At 42.5% G+C, this 19,114-nt stretch overlaps 1 protein-coding gene across 1 annotated transcript in view; it reads left to right on the top strand.

Annotated features, from left to right (window-relative positions):
• The window catches only part of PLEK (pleckstrin), a 29,089-nt gene extending 20,173 nt beyond the window's left edge, over window positions 1-8,916 (top strand). Inside the window, exons 7-9 of the mRNA XM_023515310.1 lie at window positions 4,793-4,876; window positions 5,724-5,793; window positions 7,675-8,916. Coding sequence (XP_023371078.1) covers window positions 4,793-4,876; window positions 5,724-5,793; window positions 7,675-7,811 — 291 coding nt within the window. The 3' untranslated portion in view covers window positions 7,812-8,916. The remainder of the gene's footprint in view (window positions 1-4,792; window positions 4,877-5,723; window positions 5,794-7,674) is intronic.
• The last annotated feature ends 10,198 nt before the right edge of the window (window positions 8,917-19,114 follow it).

Below are 19,114 nucleotides of genomic sequence, written 5' to 3'. Positions count from 1 at the left end.
GGGAGGGTGATTGGTGGGAGGAGGAAGTCCATTTGAGGGACTCTCACCTAAGGTGCACAATGCAAGGGTGTATTTCAAAATGACTAACAGTAAATTATAAATGTCTTACCACAAAAAGTAAGTGAGGTGATGGTTTGATTTAAGCATTCCAAATTGTAAATCAAATCATCATATTGTACCCCACAAATGTATACAGTTATGATTTAATTAAAAATTAAATTAAAAATTTTGTTCTTTTCATTAGCTAGAGGAGATAAATTATCTAAGAGATGCCATTCAAAAGATAGAGGTGTTTCATGGTGAATGTACTTGCATTTTGGCTGTTCCTCCTCCCTTCAGAGGAAGCAGGGAAACAGGAATAGACCACACCCAGAGGGAACATCATCTACCATGATAACAGTGCCTTTCTGGACTGGAAGGAGGGCATGGTGACACCCAACCAGGGCATGCCTGAGGCCAGCTCCATAGGAACAACAGGCAAAGGTCAAATCCAGACTGGGGGTGTGGCCAGAGTCCTGCGGGGAGTGCAGGTGTCCTCGGGTACAGGCTACCATCATTCTGGAAGGCAGGAGTCAGTACAAACTGAAGAGCTCTATAGTTACCAGGTGCCAGGGCAAGCAGCAATGCCAGGAGGCAAGAGAATATCTTGTCTGGGCCAAGTGCGTGAGCCAGGGCCAGCACATGGTAGAGGAAGAAGTGGCAGGAAGACCGGGGAATATTCAGGGTGAAGCAAATTAATACTAACACATGGTGACATAGAGGCCAAGGCCGCTTTACAGGGCCAAGGTCTTGACTTCCTGGCTGTGCTGTGAGCTGCCTTAAAAGCACTGCTTGGTAAATTGTGGTAAGAACCATTTGCTGGAAGGAGATTTCCATGAACGCACTGTCTATAGGTCCCATGGAACTGAGAGATTCAACTTTATATTTGGGCCTATTAAGTTCCATATTAGTGATTAATGAGATGGGCAAGGAGGGAAAACCCAGATCAGAGCATATATTTACATTTACACAGAGAGACTTCAGACTAGTTGGGAGTAGCCCAACGTGGATTTTTAGTTTCACTGTCATATGACTTCGTTAGAATGGGAAATTTACCTTCACAACAGGTTTGAAGAGAACAGTCTACCTTTCTAAATACAGCAAGGATTTAGAAAGAATTCATGAACTATGATGGAGTGACCAGCTAACTAGATTGAAGGAAAGGCCTGCGGCAGGCCAGCCTTGTATAGGGAAGGCTCTGGCAGTTGTCCATGGGCAGAGTTTGCCCACTGCCGGCTTCCCATTGGTTCTGCCAAACAGTCCTATGTTCCTTGCTCTTTGACTGTAGGTGTTGGAAGGCGGCTGTTGGGACAAGAGTAACTTGGGAGGCAATTTCCTTATTTTGTTGATTCCTTCCATACGTCTATATTGTTACCAGCTATTTCTTGAATTAGTTAATTGGATAAGCCCTAATCTGGAGTGGGACTCTTTGAAAACTGAGCATGAGGTTTTATAAAGTGTAGATATTTGGACTGGTCCGGAGTCATGTCTGAGCAAAGCACCCCAGTTGGAGACCTTGTACGGTCAAAAAGTGGCTGTGAGTAATGGGTGCCCAAGAGTGTTTTGAAGATAATAGGGACAGGAAACAGACTTCCTGTGTGCCTTCCTCTGCCCTCCTTTACATGACCTTCGATAGGCACAATTTAGTTTTAGCTAGCCCAGTTGGTGCACTTCTGACTCTCCCGGGGAAATGTTAAAATTGCATTCCCTGGCTATTAAATCAGAGTCTAAATTTTTATAGCTCCCAAGTGATTCTGATGTGAGAATCACTGAGAACTTGAGCTAGTCATTTTCTGAAAAGCCAATCTACCTTATTATCAAAATACAACAATTTCGGTAGTCCTTAGAACAAGGGTCCTCAAACTTTTTAAACTGGAGGCCAGTTCACTGTCCCTCAGACCATTGGAGGGCTGGACCGTGGGCCCCGGGACAAGTCGGCTACTAAGCAGGATAGGCAGCCGCAGCAAAAACACCGAGTGGGCCAGATAAACGTCCTAGGCGGGCTGCATGTGGTCCTCGGGGCCGTAGTTTGAGGACGCCTGCCTTAGAAGCTTCTTTTTTATGGGAAGAATTCAGAAATCTATGGGTGGCGCCTGTGCCTCAAAGGCACAGGATGCAGCCCCATATACCAGAGGGCCCGGGTTCAAACCCAACCCCGGCCAAAAACTGAAGAAAAAAAAAAAAAAAGAATTCAGAAATCTACATGCATTCATGTGTTTTGTCCTTTTAGAATGTTCTTTAATTTTATGTTTTAGCAGAAGGTGATGAGAAAAACCTCTTCCATTTGAATTGGCATTCCCTTCATTCCCTTTAACGTTTCCAATCTCTTAGCTGAGTGGTCAGTGTAACCCTGGTTCATATCAGAATCACTAGAGGCAACATTTACAAAATTGTTAAACTTAACCAGAAAGTACACCAACCTTGTGTCCACTGCTGGGAGTGAGCCAGGGTTAACCTCCATAGAAGCCTTATTAGCATAAAAAAGGACACCTGTCTCCACACCTCACAGATGGGAAGTAGCTGTGTCCAACTGGAGCCTGTCCATTCCTTATTTTCCACTTCTCTCATCCCAGAGGAAATGATTCTAACTGGCAAATGTAGCAAGTTGGAGGATGAATGATCTTGGATTATATTCAACATCATTCCTTTTTACATAATTCCTTCTGTTGTGACAATGAATAAAATGTCTCCCTGCTTAACATTTCCATGTAGATTATCTGAGGGAGAGGGACAATGTGTTGTATGTGATCTTCTTGCATCTGCTGCAGAGTTCAGCATCCTTCTTGGTACGTAAGAGGCAAAAAACCCTTGTAGAGTGAATTAAGTTAAGTAGAAGTAGATGACTTAGACAGTGCAGCAACAATTCTTGGAAATGACAGGCATGCATGCATTTCTTGAAACTCCTCAGGAAATACTCAAGAAATGAAAGATGGCCAGAAATCTATTTACTAATGTCAAAGTCTTCAACACACACCTTGTGATGCCAATGAGGGCTTACAGAGAATATGATGGTTGGTCAAGATGGGCTGATTTCACATCCTCCTGTTACCTTCTCTTCCATTGACTCATGACAACTTGGTAATCATCCAGCAATTGCATGAGAGAGCATGATATGTGTGTCTATCTATGAAGGGGAAGTGGGGCAGGGTTGCAACTTTAGCATCCTTAATCTTACGGACAGTGTCAGTTAAGGCCAAGTGTAAGAATTCATACTTTTAGTAAGTCTATGATTTGCAAAGCCAACCTCGAATGACATAGCGGGGAGAAATATTGTCTCTCCTGGCATAAGACTGTGTAGGGTTCCTGGCTCCACCCTCCAGGCAAATAAAAGCTTCTTTTGAAATGAATTTCTTCACCAAATGTTTAGCCAAAAAAACTTAGACCCATTCCTGAAATTTCCTTTTAACTCCTCTGGCCTGGCTTTATGAAGAAGGTACGTTTGCTAAAACCACACATTTTGTTACTTTTAACACAAGTGCCATGAAGACTATTAGAAAATTTATAAGCAAACTTGTCAATCTGTGGCTCTTTAGAAATTATAAATAGTATTCTTTATATTAGTGAGACAGAAACTATCATCTAATCTAATATTTATTTTAGCTTCTGGAGTTAAGTCATGTGAACTTTTTTTGGGAAATCACAGAACGAGGTTTACCATGAAATTTTAAAATCTGTGATAAGCTAATTGAAATAACTGGGTAATTCATGGCAATTACAAACATACAAAGCAGCTTTCACGTGCCAGGCTCTGTCCTGGGCACTGGGCAATGAAGATGGGCAAGACATAAATCCTGCCTTAGAAACTCCCTGTTTGCCAGGTTTAATTCTATGGGGAAAGGTCAAGTCCTGTTCTTTTTTCATCATGTCTGTTACAGCCACATTCGTTTCCATTTCCACTCCGCTACCTAAAGTTTAATTCCTAGTAATTTTATGCCGGGATGGTTGTGGTTGTTCCCTCACAGTCTCCTTTTTGACTTTGTTTTCTTTCCCTGGCTTTCCTTTCATCTAACTGGCTGGTCCATCCTAGTATGTAGTAGCTCTGACTTATCTTCCTAAAATGGAATCTTTTCACTTCCTACTCAAAAACCATGAGCCACGGCCCCTATCTTTTATTTTCACCAAGTCCCTGTCCACTGTTCCAACCCTGCCTCTGCTCTTCCTCGTGAGCCCTCTGTTGTAAGCGGACTGGTCTCATTCCTCAGTGCCGGAACATGCCGTGTGCATGCTCACTTCTGCTTTTGTGTGGCAACTGTCTTCCCACCCACCTAAATCCTGTGTGGCCCACAGAGGTCAGTCTGGCAGGTCTTTATGAGGGTTTCTTTGACATCCAAAGCCCACAATTACACATCTCTCATTTAATGTCTTTGAAACCCATGGTCTATCCCAGTGGTGTGACTTGGACATATGCTATTTCATATTTCCACATAGGTCATACATTCCCTGAAGAGCAGGGCCGCATCTTAAGCCTCTTTATGTCCCCTGTGTTTCCTAACATAATGTATAGTACTATCTTATGTCATATCAAAGCTGGAAGACAATAATTAGAAATAACGTAAGCCATTCTTCTAATATAATCATATCCAAATTATTACTTGGCCTTGGTGCTGTCTCCCTGAAAAAAATCTGGGCTGGATTTAGTATTTCATCTTTTCCTTTTCTTTTCAACTCAGTAAAGACTTGCTACACAGGTACTGTGTGTATAGAGTGATGCTAGGAACTCACCACTTCTTTTTTGATGTTATCCTGGATACAGGGGCATAGGAGGAAAAACTGGAAAGTGAGGAAGTTCATTCTGAGAGAAGACCCCGCCTACCTGCACTACTACGACCCTGCAGGGGTGAGATTTTGTGGTCATTAATCCATTCCTCCACTGCATTCATGAGCTAGGCTTCCCATTCCACTTTCTCCTCTGCTGATACCCCCTTTTTCTCTTCACCACCCCACTGTTTTCTCTCACATTCCCCTTCACTATTTCCTACCTTCTTTTGCTGCAGAAGTCTGAGATCTTGGGTGTTTGAGGCCAGCCTGAGCTCAGGGATGGAAAAAAAAAATCACTATATAATTTATTTGGTCAACTCAACATAATTTTTTATTTACCCCAAACTGATATTTTCAGGGGGAATTCAAGAAGTCCAATGTTCTACTCATGGTTCAGTATGAAAAACTTTGGTAATTCCTCATGCTGGTCAACTTGGATGAGAGCACTGTTTAGGTCTAGGAAGTGGGACTTCTTTCTCAAAAAAATGGGCCACTTCCAAAGCATAAAGACAGCTCTACCTAGGTTGGGTCCCCAGCCTCTGCTTGCATCTCAAGGCCCTTTGATCCCTCAGGTGAAAGTTACACTACTGTGGCAGGCTCATGGGGCCATGAAGCTTTGGAAACACCTAGATCTTTCTTAGGAGGAGACATGAGCTTTTCCATCTCCCCTCCATTTTCCTCCAGATGGAAGTCCAGATTGACTTGCATCTTCTCATCCAGCCTCCTGACTCCACCAAAGTGGAGTGTGGGGGTATGGAAGGACTTTAGGTCTCCAAGAAGTTTTCTTTAATCTCCTTCTGTTCTTATTGTTGGGGGGACCCTGAGCTATAACAGAGTAAGTTTGTATGACTATTCACACCAACAAGAAAAGGTACATCCATACACTCTATTTTGCAAACATAATGAACAACGTCTCTTTCTTTTAGGGGGAAGACCCCCTGGGAGCAATTCACTTGAGAGGCTGTGTGGTGACGTCAGTGGAGAGCAACTCTGATGGTAAGATGAGTTCCTATATGAGAGGGGTGTGTCTGTTCAGATTCCCTTCCTGTACTTGAACAGTCTCATAAAGAATAACCTCAGAGAGTTCAGAGAATTACATAAGAATTGAAAACATACAGTCTTCTTTTATGACTTTTTCTTCCTGGTTTTATTGCTCAATATTATATTCTTTTTTTTTTTGCAGTTTTTGGCTGGGGCTGGGTTTGAACCCACCACCTCCAGCATATGGGGCCAGTGCCCTACTCCTTTGAGCCACAGGTGCCACCCTCAGTATTATATTCTTAAAGCCAGGACATCACATGCAGCATGTTGAGGCCTCTAGCTGTCCATGCATTCATTTATTCACACCTCCATGTCTCATTCTATTATGTAAATATGCCTGAATTTATTTCTAATACTCCTGTCCATCAATCAGAAGAATCCTGAATGGATTTATTGTCTGAAAACATTGGAGAGACCAAGAGCTGTTTATTCTCTCCCAACTACTGCCTGGGCTGTCCAGGCCTTAGGGAGTTAGAGTGGCTTTGTAGGTGCCTTAAGTCCATGAGAGGCACTGAGAAAAGTCCATGTCTTCAGGACTGGCTTAGATGGACAGTTGTCAGCTCTTGACACCTGTAATTCACATGCTGTTGCTTACTGCAAGTCTTTCACATATGTAGACCCAAGACTATCCCACAACCAAAGCAGATTTTGTACCTGAGACAGTGATATAAGAGGAAAGAGCACCAGAGTTGCAGTCAGGTATGTGCTGGGCAGTTATCCTCAGGCCCTTCCGTGAGTCACCTAACTACTTTGGATCTTAGTTCCTCCTGTAAAAATGAGGCGGTTGCACTAGATGACCTCAGATCACAAGTCTATGACTTGGTGCATGGAATAACCGTGTGGGTGTAAACTGACTTCTTAGTAGCTGGAAAGAAATGTTATCTCTAGGGTGACGTGGTTTTCACATCCCAAACTCTTGCCATCTTGGGTTTGTGATATGATCAAGTAGATGGGAAAATACCATAATTGCAAAATCTAGATCTTTATGGTATGGTAAAGATGCAACTGCCTCCCCCTTTCCCCCAAGAATTATGCTTTAGTTTTGGGGTAGGGCACATGTTGTTTTTTTATTTGATTTATGATGTTTTAGGTCTTGTCCCAGTGTTGGCCACTACATTGCCTTTTGATCTGTCAGCAGAAGCTGTAACTTAGACCTTGACAGGCACCAGTTCAGGCTGTACTCATGGTGCCGGTAGTAGGTTTGGTTTTGTATATGTATATGAAGTCTGACAATTAAGTTCATGAACTCATCCTAGACTAAGTGCTACATACCTCATTGCTGAATATCACTATGGTCACCTTTGAAGTACTCCCCTCAGCCATCAGGTGACGGTGGTGATATTCAACAAAGAGCTATGTAGCACTGTTTTCCAGGATGAGTTTGCAAACTTAATGGCCTGATCTTCTGTATACAGATAGATAGATAATAGATAGCTAGATAGGTAGATTTCTAGGTCAGCCCTGGCTTGTGTTATGAACAGAGGAAAGGTATTCATTAGACACTATTAAAGATTACTCTTTAAATACTGTTCATATGCAAAGATGAGGAATTTAGTTTGCTTATAAACTATAAAAGAAAATGTTTCTCCTTGAGCGTTTCATGTATTTCGTAAAAATAGACACATATACACACACACCTTCATACTATATATCTATCTACATGAATATTATATATAATTCTGTAGTAAATTATTCTATAATCAAACAATATATGTTTGAAAATCACATATTTCATTTCCTTAGAACACTAAGGAACAGATTTTCTGACTTGCAGAGGAGGGCGGACCACGTGGCCTGTCTGAGCATGCTGCCCTTCCTTCCCTTTCTCTTTCCCAGGCAGGAAGAGTGAGGAGGAGAACCTGTTTGAGATTATCACGGCAGATGAAGTGCATTACTTCTTGCAAGCAGCCACCCCCAAGGAGCGCACAGAGTGGATCAAAGCCATCCAGGTGGCCTCCCGGACTGGGAAGTGAAGGCACACCTACATCCCGCAGCTCCTCCTGAGGGAAGTCCATGGATAAGCTCAGTCCACAACCTGCCTGTGTCTGTGACAAGTCAACAGGAAGGGCCCAGGGTGGGAAGTTTTCCTCTGCACCAGATTCTGCCTGTCATTAAACACACAGCACAAGGCCCCCTGCACACGTTGCTCACTGCAGCCTCCCCGGCCCTCCCTGCAGCCTCCAAGCAGATAGAACAAGTTGCGTGGCCCCTGTAGGCTGCTTACCCTCTGCAGGAAATGGAAAATGAAGGAATTAAACTAGGAAATCCCTGAGGCCCTCCTTAGCTTAAAAAAATACCCCGTTCTAAGTCTAATTCTAATACTCAAGAAAAGTGAAAGCTGTAGCTATTCTGCTGCCTCATTGGCTAAGCCTTGGCCTTTAGCTGTCTTCAAATGAGCCAGAACCTGAGACAGTTCTTCCCTTTGAAACTATTGTACTCGCTGCAAACTTGTTTGTTCTCTTTAGCTGTCTTCTGCTTGCCTTTGGCCTTGAGATCATGTAACAAAATGAAGGCATACCCTGATCTTCCTCATCCTACTCAGAAACTTCCTGAGAGCAGTGGTGGCTTTCAGGGTTATGCCTTCTGGGAAAAAGACCCGAGAAAGCCAAGAGTAGTTGAGGGTCTTTTCTATGCCCCCAAGCCTCCCAGAGCAGGAATCTGTACTCTGACTCAAGCTGATCTGAGAGGGGTCTCCCTTTGTTCCTTTCTAAAACATTTCGCTACTCTTCATTATAATCAGGAGAGGAGACCCTAAATCTATGAGGATCTGTTTTATTTGAGATTTACAGAAAAATTGTGAACAGAGGTTCCCTCCATGGGTGGGGACCTGGGCAGCTCCCTGGCTGATGTGTACCCCAACCCCAGTTGTAGAGGGTGTAGGCCCAGCTCATCCAGAGATAGCGCTGAAAGGACTCAGATCTGCACAGAGCTTCTGGCACTGGCACCTTCAGCTCTCCAGCTTATGAGTTGGTGGTTGTGCCCAAGCTTTAAGCATAGGCAGTAGCAGCTCCTGCTTAGGTTATAAGGGACCTAGGTTGAAACTGGGAATTTGTTTACAATTTTATTTTTTGAGGGGGGACAGTTTCTCACTTTATTGTGCTCAGTAGAGTGCCGTGGTGTCATAGCTCACAAGAACCTCAAACTCTTGGGCTCAAGAGATCCTCTTGCCTCCGCCTCCTGAGTAGCTAGAACTACAGGTGCTTGTTTTGACCCTGGCCACTGACTAGTAATTCTTCTTCAAAATTGAGAAAGAAGGCACAGATAGAACCGCATATGTGTGTGAAGGTGTATCTTTCCAACTCCAGATTTTAAATTTTAAGGCCCCAGTAAGGAAAGGAGAGTAGAAAAACTTTCCCAATTTTACCAACTCTTCTCTTGTCTTTCTTCAATTCCCTGCAACATTTCTGAGGCTATTCCTGCTCCCAGATTGTTCTATCAATGGCCTAGAGGTAAAGGAGCTATCTTTTTCTCTGATTCTTTATAAGGTTGTCTTTATGGAACCTGCACAATAGTTTTTCTACAGTCAGTGTTAAAAAATATTTATTAATATTGAGTTAACCTTATGTTTTGAAATAAATAAAACTGTGTTTAATGCCTTTTTAGTGTCCTGATTCTGTTTTGCTCACGATGAAGGACTTTCTTTTTCTGTAAGTCAATTTCATTTACAGAGGATAAAACCATCTTTTGACTCTCAAGTCATCTGAATAACTTGATTTCTTTAAAAGCAAAGTCTATTTATACTAGAGAATAATAAAAACATAGGAAAAGTAAAAATAAGGCTTAAAAATATGTATGTGTATACATATATATACTATATACAGCCCATGTTCACTGATTTTCAATTTATGAGACCTGATTATAATCTTCAGGCAAGCAAAAAATTCATTAAGGATACAGAAAACTATTTATGTTAGGGGGAAATAATTTTCCTACTGAAAGGCTACTATGTGTGGTTGAGCAGAATGTTCACTGGTTAAGTCCAGAGGGCACTGTTCGTGTTGTAGTCTAGGTGACTGTTGTCTTCTGGGTCTCCCATTACATGATTTGCACTTCTGTTCACAGTGGGCTGACAAGTATTCAAAGCATCAATAAGGCTTCCTAACGTGGGCAATCAATTCTTCTTGCTGGAATGAAGGTGTCACTGCCAAAGCAGACATTTAGAGAATAGATACAGATGTCTGAACCTTCTTCTTTGGCTTAGAACTCAAGCTTAGGCCCCATCAAGCATAGAAATAGGCTAAGCCACGTGGCCCTGAGCCCCAGAGTGACAAACATTACCCTCAGTGACATGAATCAAGGTATGTACAAACTGTCAGTTGCATTTGAAGCTGGAAAGAAAGGGTAGACAACATTTACTCAAGCTTCCAGTCTGCAGTGAGGGGGAAAATTGTGAAATAATCCATCCTGGAGAATAGAAGAAGGCATATATAAAGGAGGGAAATGTCACACAATTGACAATAAGAGAAATAAAGAGTGCAACCTGAGAAAAAAAGAGAGGCAGGCACATCGGGTAAGAATCTCACACATAAGTGGAGATTTAGTGCTGATTTAAGAAGGATGTTAGGTTTCTCTTGTCGACACCCACAGACACAGACACACATACAGTGGCTACAATTCTACCCACAGAGAATGACTTTCAAAAGCAAAATGAGGAACTCACTTAGATTAAAATAACAGGTTTTCATTGCTTGTTGGTAGTAAGCTAATCAGACTATCAACATCATTTCCCTTGCATTTTGTGCTAAGTCTGCTAATCAGAGTTCTCACCAGCCATAGAGTAAGAAGAAAATCACTAACATAATTACTTAATATTTCAGATTTCATTTTGTGTTCTGCTTGGAATAAGGGGTTTCAAAGCTGTAGGGTGTGTTAGAAGACATCATAGAAAAGGTGGTAGAAGAAAGAGAAAGAGTTATGAGAAAGTTAACTTAGCCTGTTTAAGAAAGTAAACATCACTAATCAGGGAAATGAAAACTGTATCAAAATTCTTATTGTTAAAACTTCAAAAAACAATGGAAGCTGGCATAGATGCAGAGAGAAAGGAATGCTTATATAGTGTTGGTGGGTACAGTTGAGTACAGCCTCTATGGAGAACTGTATGGAGATTCCACAAAGAAATAAATGTAGACCTACCAATTGTTCCAGCAATCGTACTACGGGGTCAAAATAAGTCATCTATCAAAAAGATGCCACTCAAATACTCAAATGTTTACTGCAGTGCAATCCACAACTGCAAAGATGTGGAATCAGCCTAAGAGCCCATGAATGGATTTAAAAAATGTGGGTACACACACACACACCATGGAGTATTAGCCAGAAAAAGGAATGAAATGTTGACTTTTGCAGCAACTTAAATAGAATTGGAGAACTGTTCTATGCAAAGTATCTAAGGAATGAAAAAACAAACATCATCTGTACTCTCTAATAACTGGGCGATAATCAAGGACACACAGGAACACAGGAGATGTAAAGGACATTAGAAACCAGGAAGGGAGACGGACGGGGGTGGGGGAGGGAAACTTACCTATCAGATACAATGAACACTGGTATGGGCACACTGACAGGGCTAACTTACATATTATACAAGGTATCCAGGTAACAAAAACTTTGTACTCCCTTAATGTTTTGGAAAAAAAACCCAAACAACCTAGGGTGAAATTATAGCCCTCAGGGGTTTCAGCTCAATGTCAGGGCAAAAGGAAGGTAAAATTTAGTCATCACTAGAGAAGAGAGAGGAGGATGGCAGGAGAGGTTTTGTGATACCACATCTGCTACTTAACTTGAACTGCAGTAAGTTTCAGGGGGAAAATGCACACAGGTGTTTATGGGGAGGTCATGTGGTACTGGAGGAAAGCCAGTGGTCTTGGAGCCTGGGCTGTGACTTACTGCACTCTCAACATCTGTAAGTCTCCGTTTTTACACCTCTAAAATGAAAATGGTGACGTTCTTGTCATAGGGGTGTTATCAAATCTAAATAAAATAATACGCGTAACTCACCTGGCTCAGGTGGGCACTCAAATTCTAGTTTCCTCTCTTCTGACCCTGCTGCCATACAAGACAGTCATGGTAATCTAGACTTGATAGTAGTGATTTTCAATTTTTGGTCTCTGTCAGAATTGCCTGCAGAATTTGTTTCATTAAAGATATGCCTGGACCCCAACTTCAGGGATTCTGATTTCCCAAGGGTGCAGTGGGACCTATACATTTGCATTGCTGCTTAAAAAAAAATTGATGAACAATTTTTACCAACATTAAAGTTTAAAACTGTTAATAAGTCACTTGATCCTCCTCTGCTCACGGGTCAGACATTGATACAAAACCGTAACATGAAGGCTCCCTCCCTTTCCAAAGTATTTTCCCTTTGTCCTCCTTTCACTCAGGTCTCTCCATGGTCCTTGGAGGGACTGCCACACTTCTGTAGCCTTGTTTTCTCTACACGACCACATGGCCTACCATGCTCTCTGTCCTGACTCTCTGGCTCTCTCATTCTCACTTATTCTTGAAGGTCCAGCTTAGTGCCTTAGCCCCCGGCTCGCCACTCTCTGCACTTCCCCGGCTTCCACAGCAGACTCTCTGCCTCTGAATTTCTCTACCATCTATTAGCCCCAGGCGCTTGGCCACAGTCTCATCCCACATTAGCTGACATCGTCAGTCATATTTTCTGTTTTAGGCTTTGTGTTTTGGGGGGTCAGAAAAGTGTTCTGTACAATTTTTTCAACCCTTCCTAATATCGAGTTCAGTGCTTGTGCATAGTAAGTGCTCTATAAAAAGCTGTTGGAATAATTACTAGTCACACTAAGGAGACTCCTTAAATATGGACATCTTGTTCTACCATGTTTCACTTTAGTGTACCTTGCAGTAATGTGTTCTTTTTTTTTTTTAGCAGTTTTTGGCCAGGGGCTGGGTTTGAACCTGCCATCTCTGGCATATGGGACCAGCGCCCTACTCCTTTGAGCCACAGGTGCCACCCGAGTATTGTGTTCTTTTACAAAAGGTTTGTGACCACCCTGTGTTGAGTGAGTTCACCAGCACCGTTTTCCAACAACATGTGCTCGTCTTACGTCTCTGTGCCACATTTTGGTAATTCTCACAATATTTCAAACCTTATCATTGTTATTATATCCATTACCGTGGTATGTCAGTGATCTTTGATGTTACTGTTGAAATTGTTTTGGGGTGCCTCTAAGTGTTCGTATAGAGAGGAAGGGTCCCACATCACTCATTTTAAATTAAAAGCTAGAAATGCTTAAGGTTAGTGAAGATGGCATGTTGAAAACAGATAGGCCCAAAGCTAGGCCCTTGCCAAGTTGTAAAGGCCAATGAAAAGTTCCCGAAGGATATGAAAAGTGCTACTTGTGAACACACAAATTATAAGAAAGTGGAACAGCCTTACTGTTAATATAACAGTTTTAGAAAAAGAAGGTTTTAGCAGTCTGGATAGAAGACCAGACCAGCCACAACATTCCCTTAAGCTAACGTCTAGTCCAGCAGAGGACCCTCAACATGGAGCCAAGACCCTCTACCAGCAAAAAGATTATGACTTGCTGAAGGCTCAGATGGTTGTTAGCATCTTTTAGCAATAAAATATTTTAAAATTAAGGTATGTACATTGTTTTTATTAGACATATGTTATTGCACACTGAATAGACTATAGTATGATGTAACCGTAACCTTTATGGGGCACTGGGAAAACAAAAAATTTGTGTGACTCACTTTACTGTGATATTTGCTTTGTTCTGGTGATCTGAACCTGAACCTGAACTATTTCCAAGGTATGCCTGTGCCTGCAAACTGACTTGAGCTTAGGGAGATCTCTGTGCTGTCATTGTAAACCCTTTCTGTCTGCCACCACCATCCAAGTACTTTGCAGTTAAGAACTCAGTTAATCTTCATAACAACCCTGGAACATGTGTGCCATATTAGTCCCATTTTACAGGTGAGAAAGTTATGGTGCAGAGAAGTGAAGTGACTTCTCCCAGCTCATCCAGCTAGGAATTGTTAGAGTCAGTGTTCCAGAGCAATTCCGGCTGGTCTCCAAGGTCATAACATTAGCTGGAGTTTAGTTAGTGCTGACTATGAGTGCTAGGAACTTTGGTACATACCACACAAATTTCTCACTTAATTTGTACAACAGTCATACGAGGCAGTTTCATCTCCATTTCACACCTGAAGAAAATGAGGTTGATCAGCTTGTCCAAGAGCCCTGGGCAGGTAGTTGAAGGAGATTCGTGTGCTTAATCACTCCGCTGTGCCCTGCGTGTCCCGTATTTGATTCATACCACTTTGTATCTATGTTGTTACCATGGGGACCCCTGCTTTCTCTGCCCACCATTCCTGTCCTATCAACTGCAGCAACACTTCCCCATTAGGCCATGGTCAGTCTAAACCTGCAGGCTTTTCTTTGCTTAAAAGGAAACCTCTGTGGTCAGATATAGCTATACAAGTAGATCTGCCTTGCTGATCTTGGTTCTGAGGCTTCTCTAATATTACATTTTTTTTTCTCTAACATTTCATTGCAAAACATTTTCTTGAGCTGATTAGTATGACTGTGTCTATTTATATATGTAATTGTGCACTTGCATGCATACTTAAAACTTTTAAAACCCAATTCTGGGCTTGGCACCCGTAGCACAGTGGTTATGGTGCTAGCCGCATACAACGAGGCTGGCAGGTTTCAGCCCAGCCTGGGCCTGCTAAACGACAGTGACGACCGCAACAAAAAATAGCCAGGCATTGTTGCGGGTGCCTGTAGTCCCAGCTACTTGGGAGGCTGAGGCAAGAGAATCGCTTAAGCCCAAGAGTTTGAGGTTGCTGTGAGCTGTGATGCCACAACACTCTATGGAGGGTGATATAGTGAGACTCTGTCTCAAGAAAAATTAAAAAAAAGTACAATACAATACAATACAATAAAACAAAACCTAATTCTGCTGATGATAAGTAGTGGGTGTGTGTACAGGAAAAAACTGCTGTGTAATGAAAAAAATCCCATGTTTTGTCCATAGTAAGAAGACAACATAATAAAAGAAAGGAAGGGAGGCACGTTAGTAAAGATGTATGGATAGCAAATAAGCACTTGAAAAGATGCTCAGTATCCTTAGTCATTAGAGAAACACAGATTACAACTACAATCAGGTACCACTGGGTGCTTAAGCAGAATGTCCAAACTTACAAAGACTGACCATTCCACGTGTCGGCAGGGGTGTAGAAAAAGCGAACCTCTCATATCCTGTTGGTGAAAGCAAAATGGTGCAACAACTTTGGAGAACAGCTCAACAGTTTCTTAGAAAGTTAAACATCTACATCTACCCCATTCCTAAGTATCTGTCCAAGAGAAATGAAGGCATTTGAATGAAACTTGTGCATGAATGTTCACTGCAGCTTTTTTCGTGATAGTCAAAACCAAGAAACAATCCAAATAGCCAACAAAAGGTTTATAGAGAAATAGATTGTGTACACTCACATGATGATATACTACTCAGCAATAAAAAGAAATGAATTATTGCTACGCACAATAAGTGTGTTGCGTGAAAAAAGCCAGATAAATAAGACGACAGGCTGCGTATCTGCTGACATAAAATAGAAAATGCAAACTGGTCTGTAGCGATGGCCTGGGAGGAGAAGGGCAAAGAGCACCAGGTGGGAGGAATTACAAACGAAAGAGAAAACTTCTGAGAGGGATGGATTTGTCCATTTATCTTGGTTGTGACAATGGTTTTAAGTACGTCAAAAGTTTCCAAACTGTGCATTGTAAATATTGTTTACTGCATGGCAGTTGCGTCCCCCATAGAGCTGTGCTTTGCACAGAGGAGGCCGTGTATTCTGGGTTTGGCAGACACGAGTGCCCTGCCATGTGAGCACCTGCTCCTGACTTTCTTGCTGAGTCGCCCAGCTCGCAGCACTCTTGAGGGGCTGGCCCAGGAGAAGTCAGCAGGATTTAAAACACCATCCCTCATGTCTGGTGTGGGGAGCAGCCTCTGAGAGTAACATTTGGATACAGCAGAATGCTGTTGGGATGTGATGTTCAGGCTGATGAGAGTTCTCCTTCTTTGAGGATTAGCTGGGCACCCTTCCATGAAGCTAACATCATTTTAACATCCTATTAAACTGCTCCATATTGAACATCCATGCTGGTGTCAGTCATTTCATGCACATTACCTCACTGAATCCTCATGCCAAAGGTACAAGGCAGTTGGCAGTATCTTTATACTGTGGGTATATATGCAAGCCCAGAGTGGTTAGTTCTGGACTGATGAAGTGGGTGTGATGTTTGACCTGCCTCTGATTAGGAAATATTCATTAATATAATGAATTAAAGTTAAGTCCCTAGCTTGACAACCTTCCTGAAGCTGTAAGGCCAGGCTCCTGCCTTCGTAGGGACTGTAGTGAATCTGCCTGAGATTCTCTTTGCTGACTAAGGATCATTCCTTAGGTTGCTAGGAATGGTCCTTCAAGGCAGCAGCTCTTACTCTACAGGGAAGGAGGAAATGGGAGGCTGTGGAAGGGAGGTGGGGTATGTTCCTCCTACCAGGAGGAAGCTGTTCTCTTAAACACTTCTCCATCCTCAAATCTTTCACATTGACCTGCGCTGTGGTGACTTACCTCTTTATTTTGCTTTTTAAAATTTATTGCATCAATTAATTTATTTTGAATTTCAATAAATGTAGGGAGTACAAGTTTGTTTGTTTGTTTGTTTTTGTTACATGGCTGATGTACAGGGATGAAGTCAAGGCTCTTCGTGTACCTGTCACCCGAATCGTGTACAACAGTTACCCAACTGGTGATTTTTGATACCTCATTTGCCTCTTTATTTTAAAAATGAAATACAGAAGAAAGTTCCTGTTATTTTAGAGTTCTGGTCAGTTGGGGTTTTGTTTAGTTAAAGCTTTTTCTAACTGGAGACATTCACTCTGAATGAAAGGTCAGAGGGAACAGATTTTCCGATGTGTACAAGTCCACGAAGCTGAACAAACTGCCCGAGCAAGGCCACGGTGATGCAGGAGTGGTGAGCTGGCTGCTGAGCTCATGTTGACAGGCAAGCACCGTTTGCTTCGTGTGCAGACAAGGGTGCTGTACCAGATACTAGCGGAAGATCACTCTGTTGGAGATGAATAATTTTAAATGGTTCTGGGAGTGAATAGCTTATTATCAGCAGGTAAGTCAAATACTTGACCTGCTTCATCAGTCCCCAACTAAGCTGAGCTTTGGATAGGTACCCGTAATATGGAGACATCACCACCTGCCTTGTACCATTGATATGAGGATGAAATAAGATACTCTAAGTAAAAAGACTGACACTAGCATGGATGTTCAATATGTGGTAGTTTAACAGAATGTTAAAATGAGATTCTTTTTGTCTCTGTTCAGCCCTGAGCAGTAGGTGAAAAGTACTCCCACTTCAAAGCAATGTGGGACTTGCCAAGGGGTGGCCAAAAGCCAGCTCTGAAACTCCCAGCTCTTCTTCTATCTGAAAAGCCAGGAAGGCTGAAACTTGGAGAAGCCAGTTGGAAATTAAAGAAATCATTTCTCTGGGGAAAGCAGCTGCAGGGTAATAAAATCTCCATCCCTGCTCCCCAGGGTGGGAGGGTACACCCCATTACCCCAAGCTGTCTCTGGGTGGGATGATCAAGGAGATTTGGCGCACTGCATGGCCCAGTGGCAAATCTTACTTGGGAGATTTAGGCCAGAGTCTAGAGGCTGGGCTGACCAATGCCCTTGTGGCAGAGGCAAGGAGAGGTGACTGCCTTGGAATCTGCCTGTGTTTCTGGAGTGTTGAAGCATATGTGAGTGAGTGCTTCCCATGTGGGTACTGGCAGGAGAAGGCCACACAGGGCTTTGGAAAATCCTTCTAGAGAGAACTGCCTGACGGCAGGGTATTATCCCCACAGAGGGATGGATGCCATTCAGAGTCTTGGATGGAGATGCTTTTGTGATAGGAAGTGATTAGAGAACTTTTTATTATTTGAGAGATACTCAAAACTGATGGCACCTGCCTGGGAGCCCATGCTGGGGTGGGGAAAGATTTCATCCCTGAGAACTGATTTCAATGGGAGGAAAAAAAGACTCATTCTGATCGCTTCCTAGGAGTCCATTTTATTTGACATAATAGCAGCTATTATTACTATAGGAAGATAGCATTTGTGAAGACGAATGCAGCAGTCTTGAAGGTTGTTCCCTGCCTATCCCCATCTTTCTGTTTTCTGGGCATAGGGTAGGACTGCACGTGTCATCCCCTCAGGGTTGGGTGCTTCCAGTTCTGGGTGGAGTGTTTGGTTGCTGGAATAAAATCCTCTCTTATTTCTGCCAATGTCCAGATTCACCCTGTAGCCACACATAGCTACTGAACATTTCAAAATGTCTAGAACAAATTTGAGATGTGCTATAAGGGTTAAAGACATATCAGACTTCAAAGGCTTGGTATAAAAAAGAGCATGTAAAATAACACATCAATAATTTTTGTATTGATTACTTTTTGGAAAGATACATTTTGAATATAGTGGGTTAAATAAGATATATTACTGAAATTAATTTCAGCTGCTTCCTTTTACTGTTTAAAATATGGCTATTAAAAAAATTAGAATTTAGAATGTGGCTTGAGTTTGTGGCTTACACTGCGTTTTGATTGAGTAATGTTCCTGATAGTCCTTGCTCTCTTTGGGTGGTTCCTAAAGTGAGAATGTCAAGAACATGGGGTAGAGCCCATAACCAGCCCACAGTGAGCAGGAAGGATGCGTGTGCATCTTGAGTACCCTAACCGTCCTGATGGGTCCAGCACAGGGCGCGGAAGGGAGCAGAAGTGAGCTTGGTGAATGCCCACTTTTCTTCTTCAGACCCCTTATTTCCATTCCCAGCAACCTGAAATATCAGAATCTTTTAGCATTGTCCTTGTCCTCCTTGCTGTCCTATGAGTTAGCAGTAATTCAGAGGGGAAATGACAAATCTAGTACATGGACCACTGTGTAGATTGTCCTTGATTGTCAGTGTCTCAACACACGAGAGTCTGGTTATCTTATCCTTGTCAAATAAGATTGTCAAAGGGTCAGCAGGCTCACTGCTTCAGTTCGGTCATTTGATTCCCGTCACAGTGAGTGCCCTGGCTGGACAAACAGCACACTTATTCTGTTGCATCTCCCTCCCCATTTCCTGCTGCCCTTTCAAAGTTGTGAGGTGCTGGGCTTGCCACAGCAGATGCTAGCTCCATTTAAGGAGATTCAGAGCCAACATCTTTCCACCCTTTTTTTTTTTTTTTTTTTTTTTTGAGACAGAGTCTCGCTCTGTC

Source organism: Otolemur garnettii, unplaced genomic scaffold (assembly GCF_000181295.1).
Source record: "Otolemur garnettii isolate 467f Iridium unplaced genomic scaffold, OtoGar3 scaffold00068, whole genome shotgun sequence".
Lineage (NCBI taxonomy): Eukaryota > Metazoa > Chordata > Mammalia > Primates > Galagidae > Otolemur > Otolemur garnettii.
This window is presented reverse-complemented; position numbering and strand designations above follow the sequence as displayed.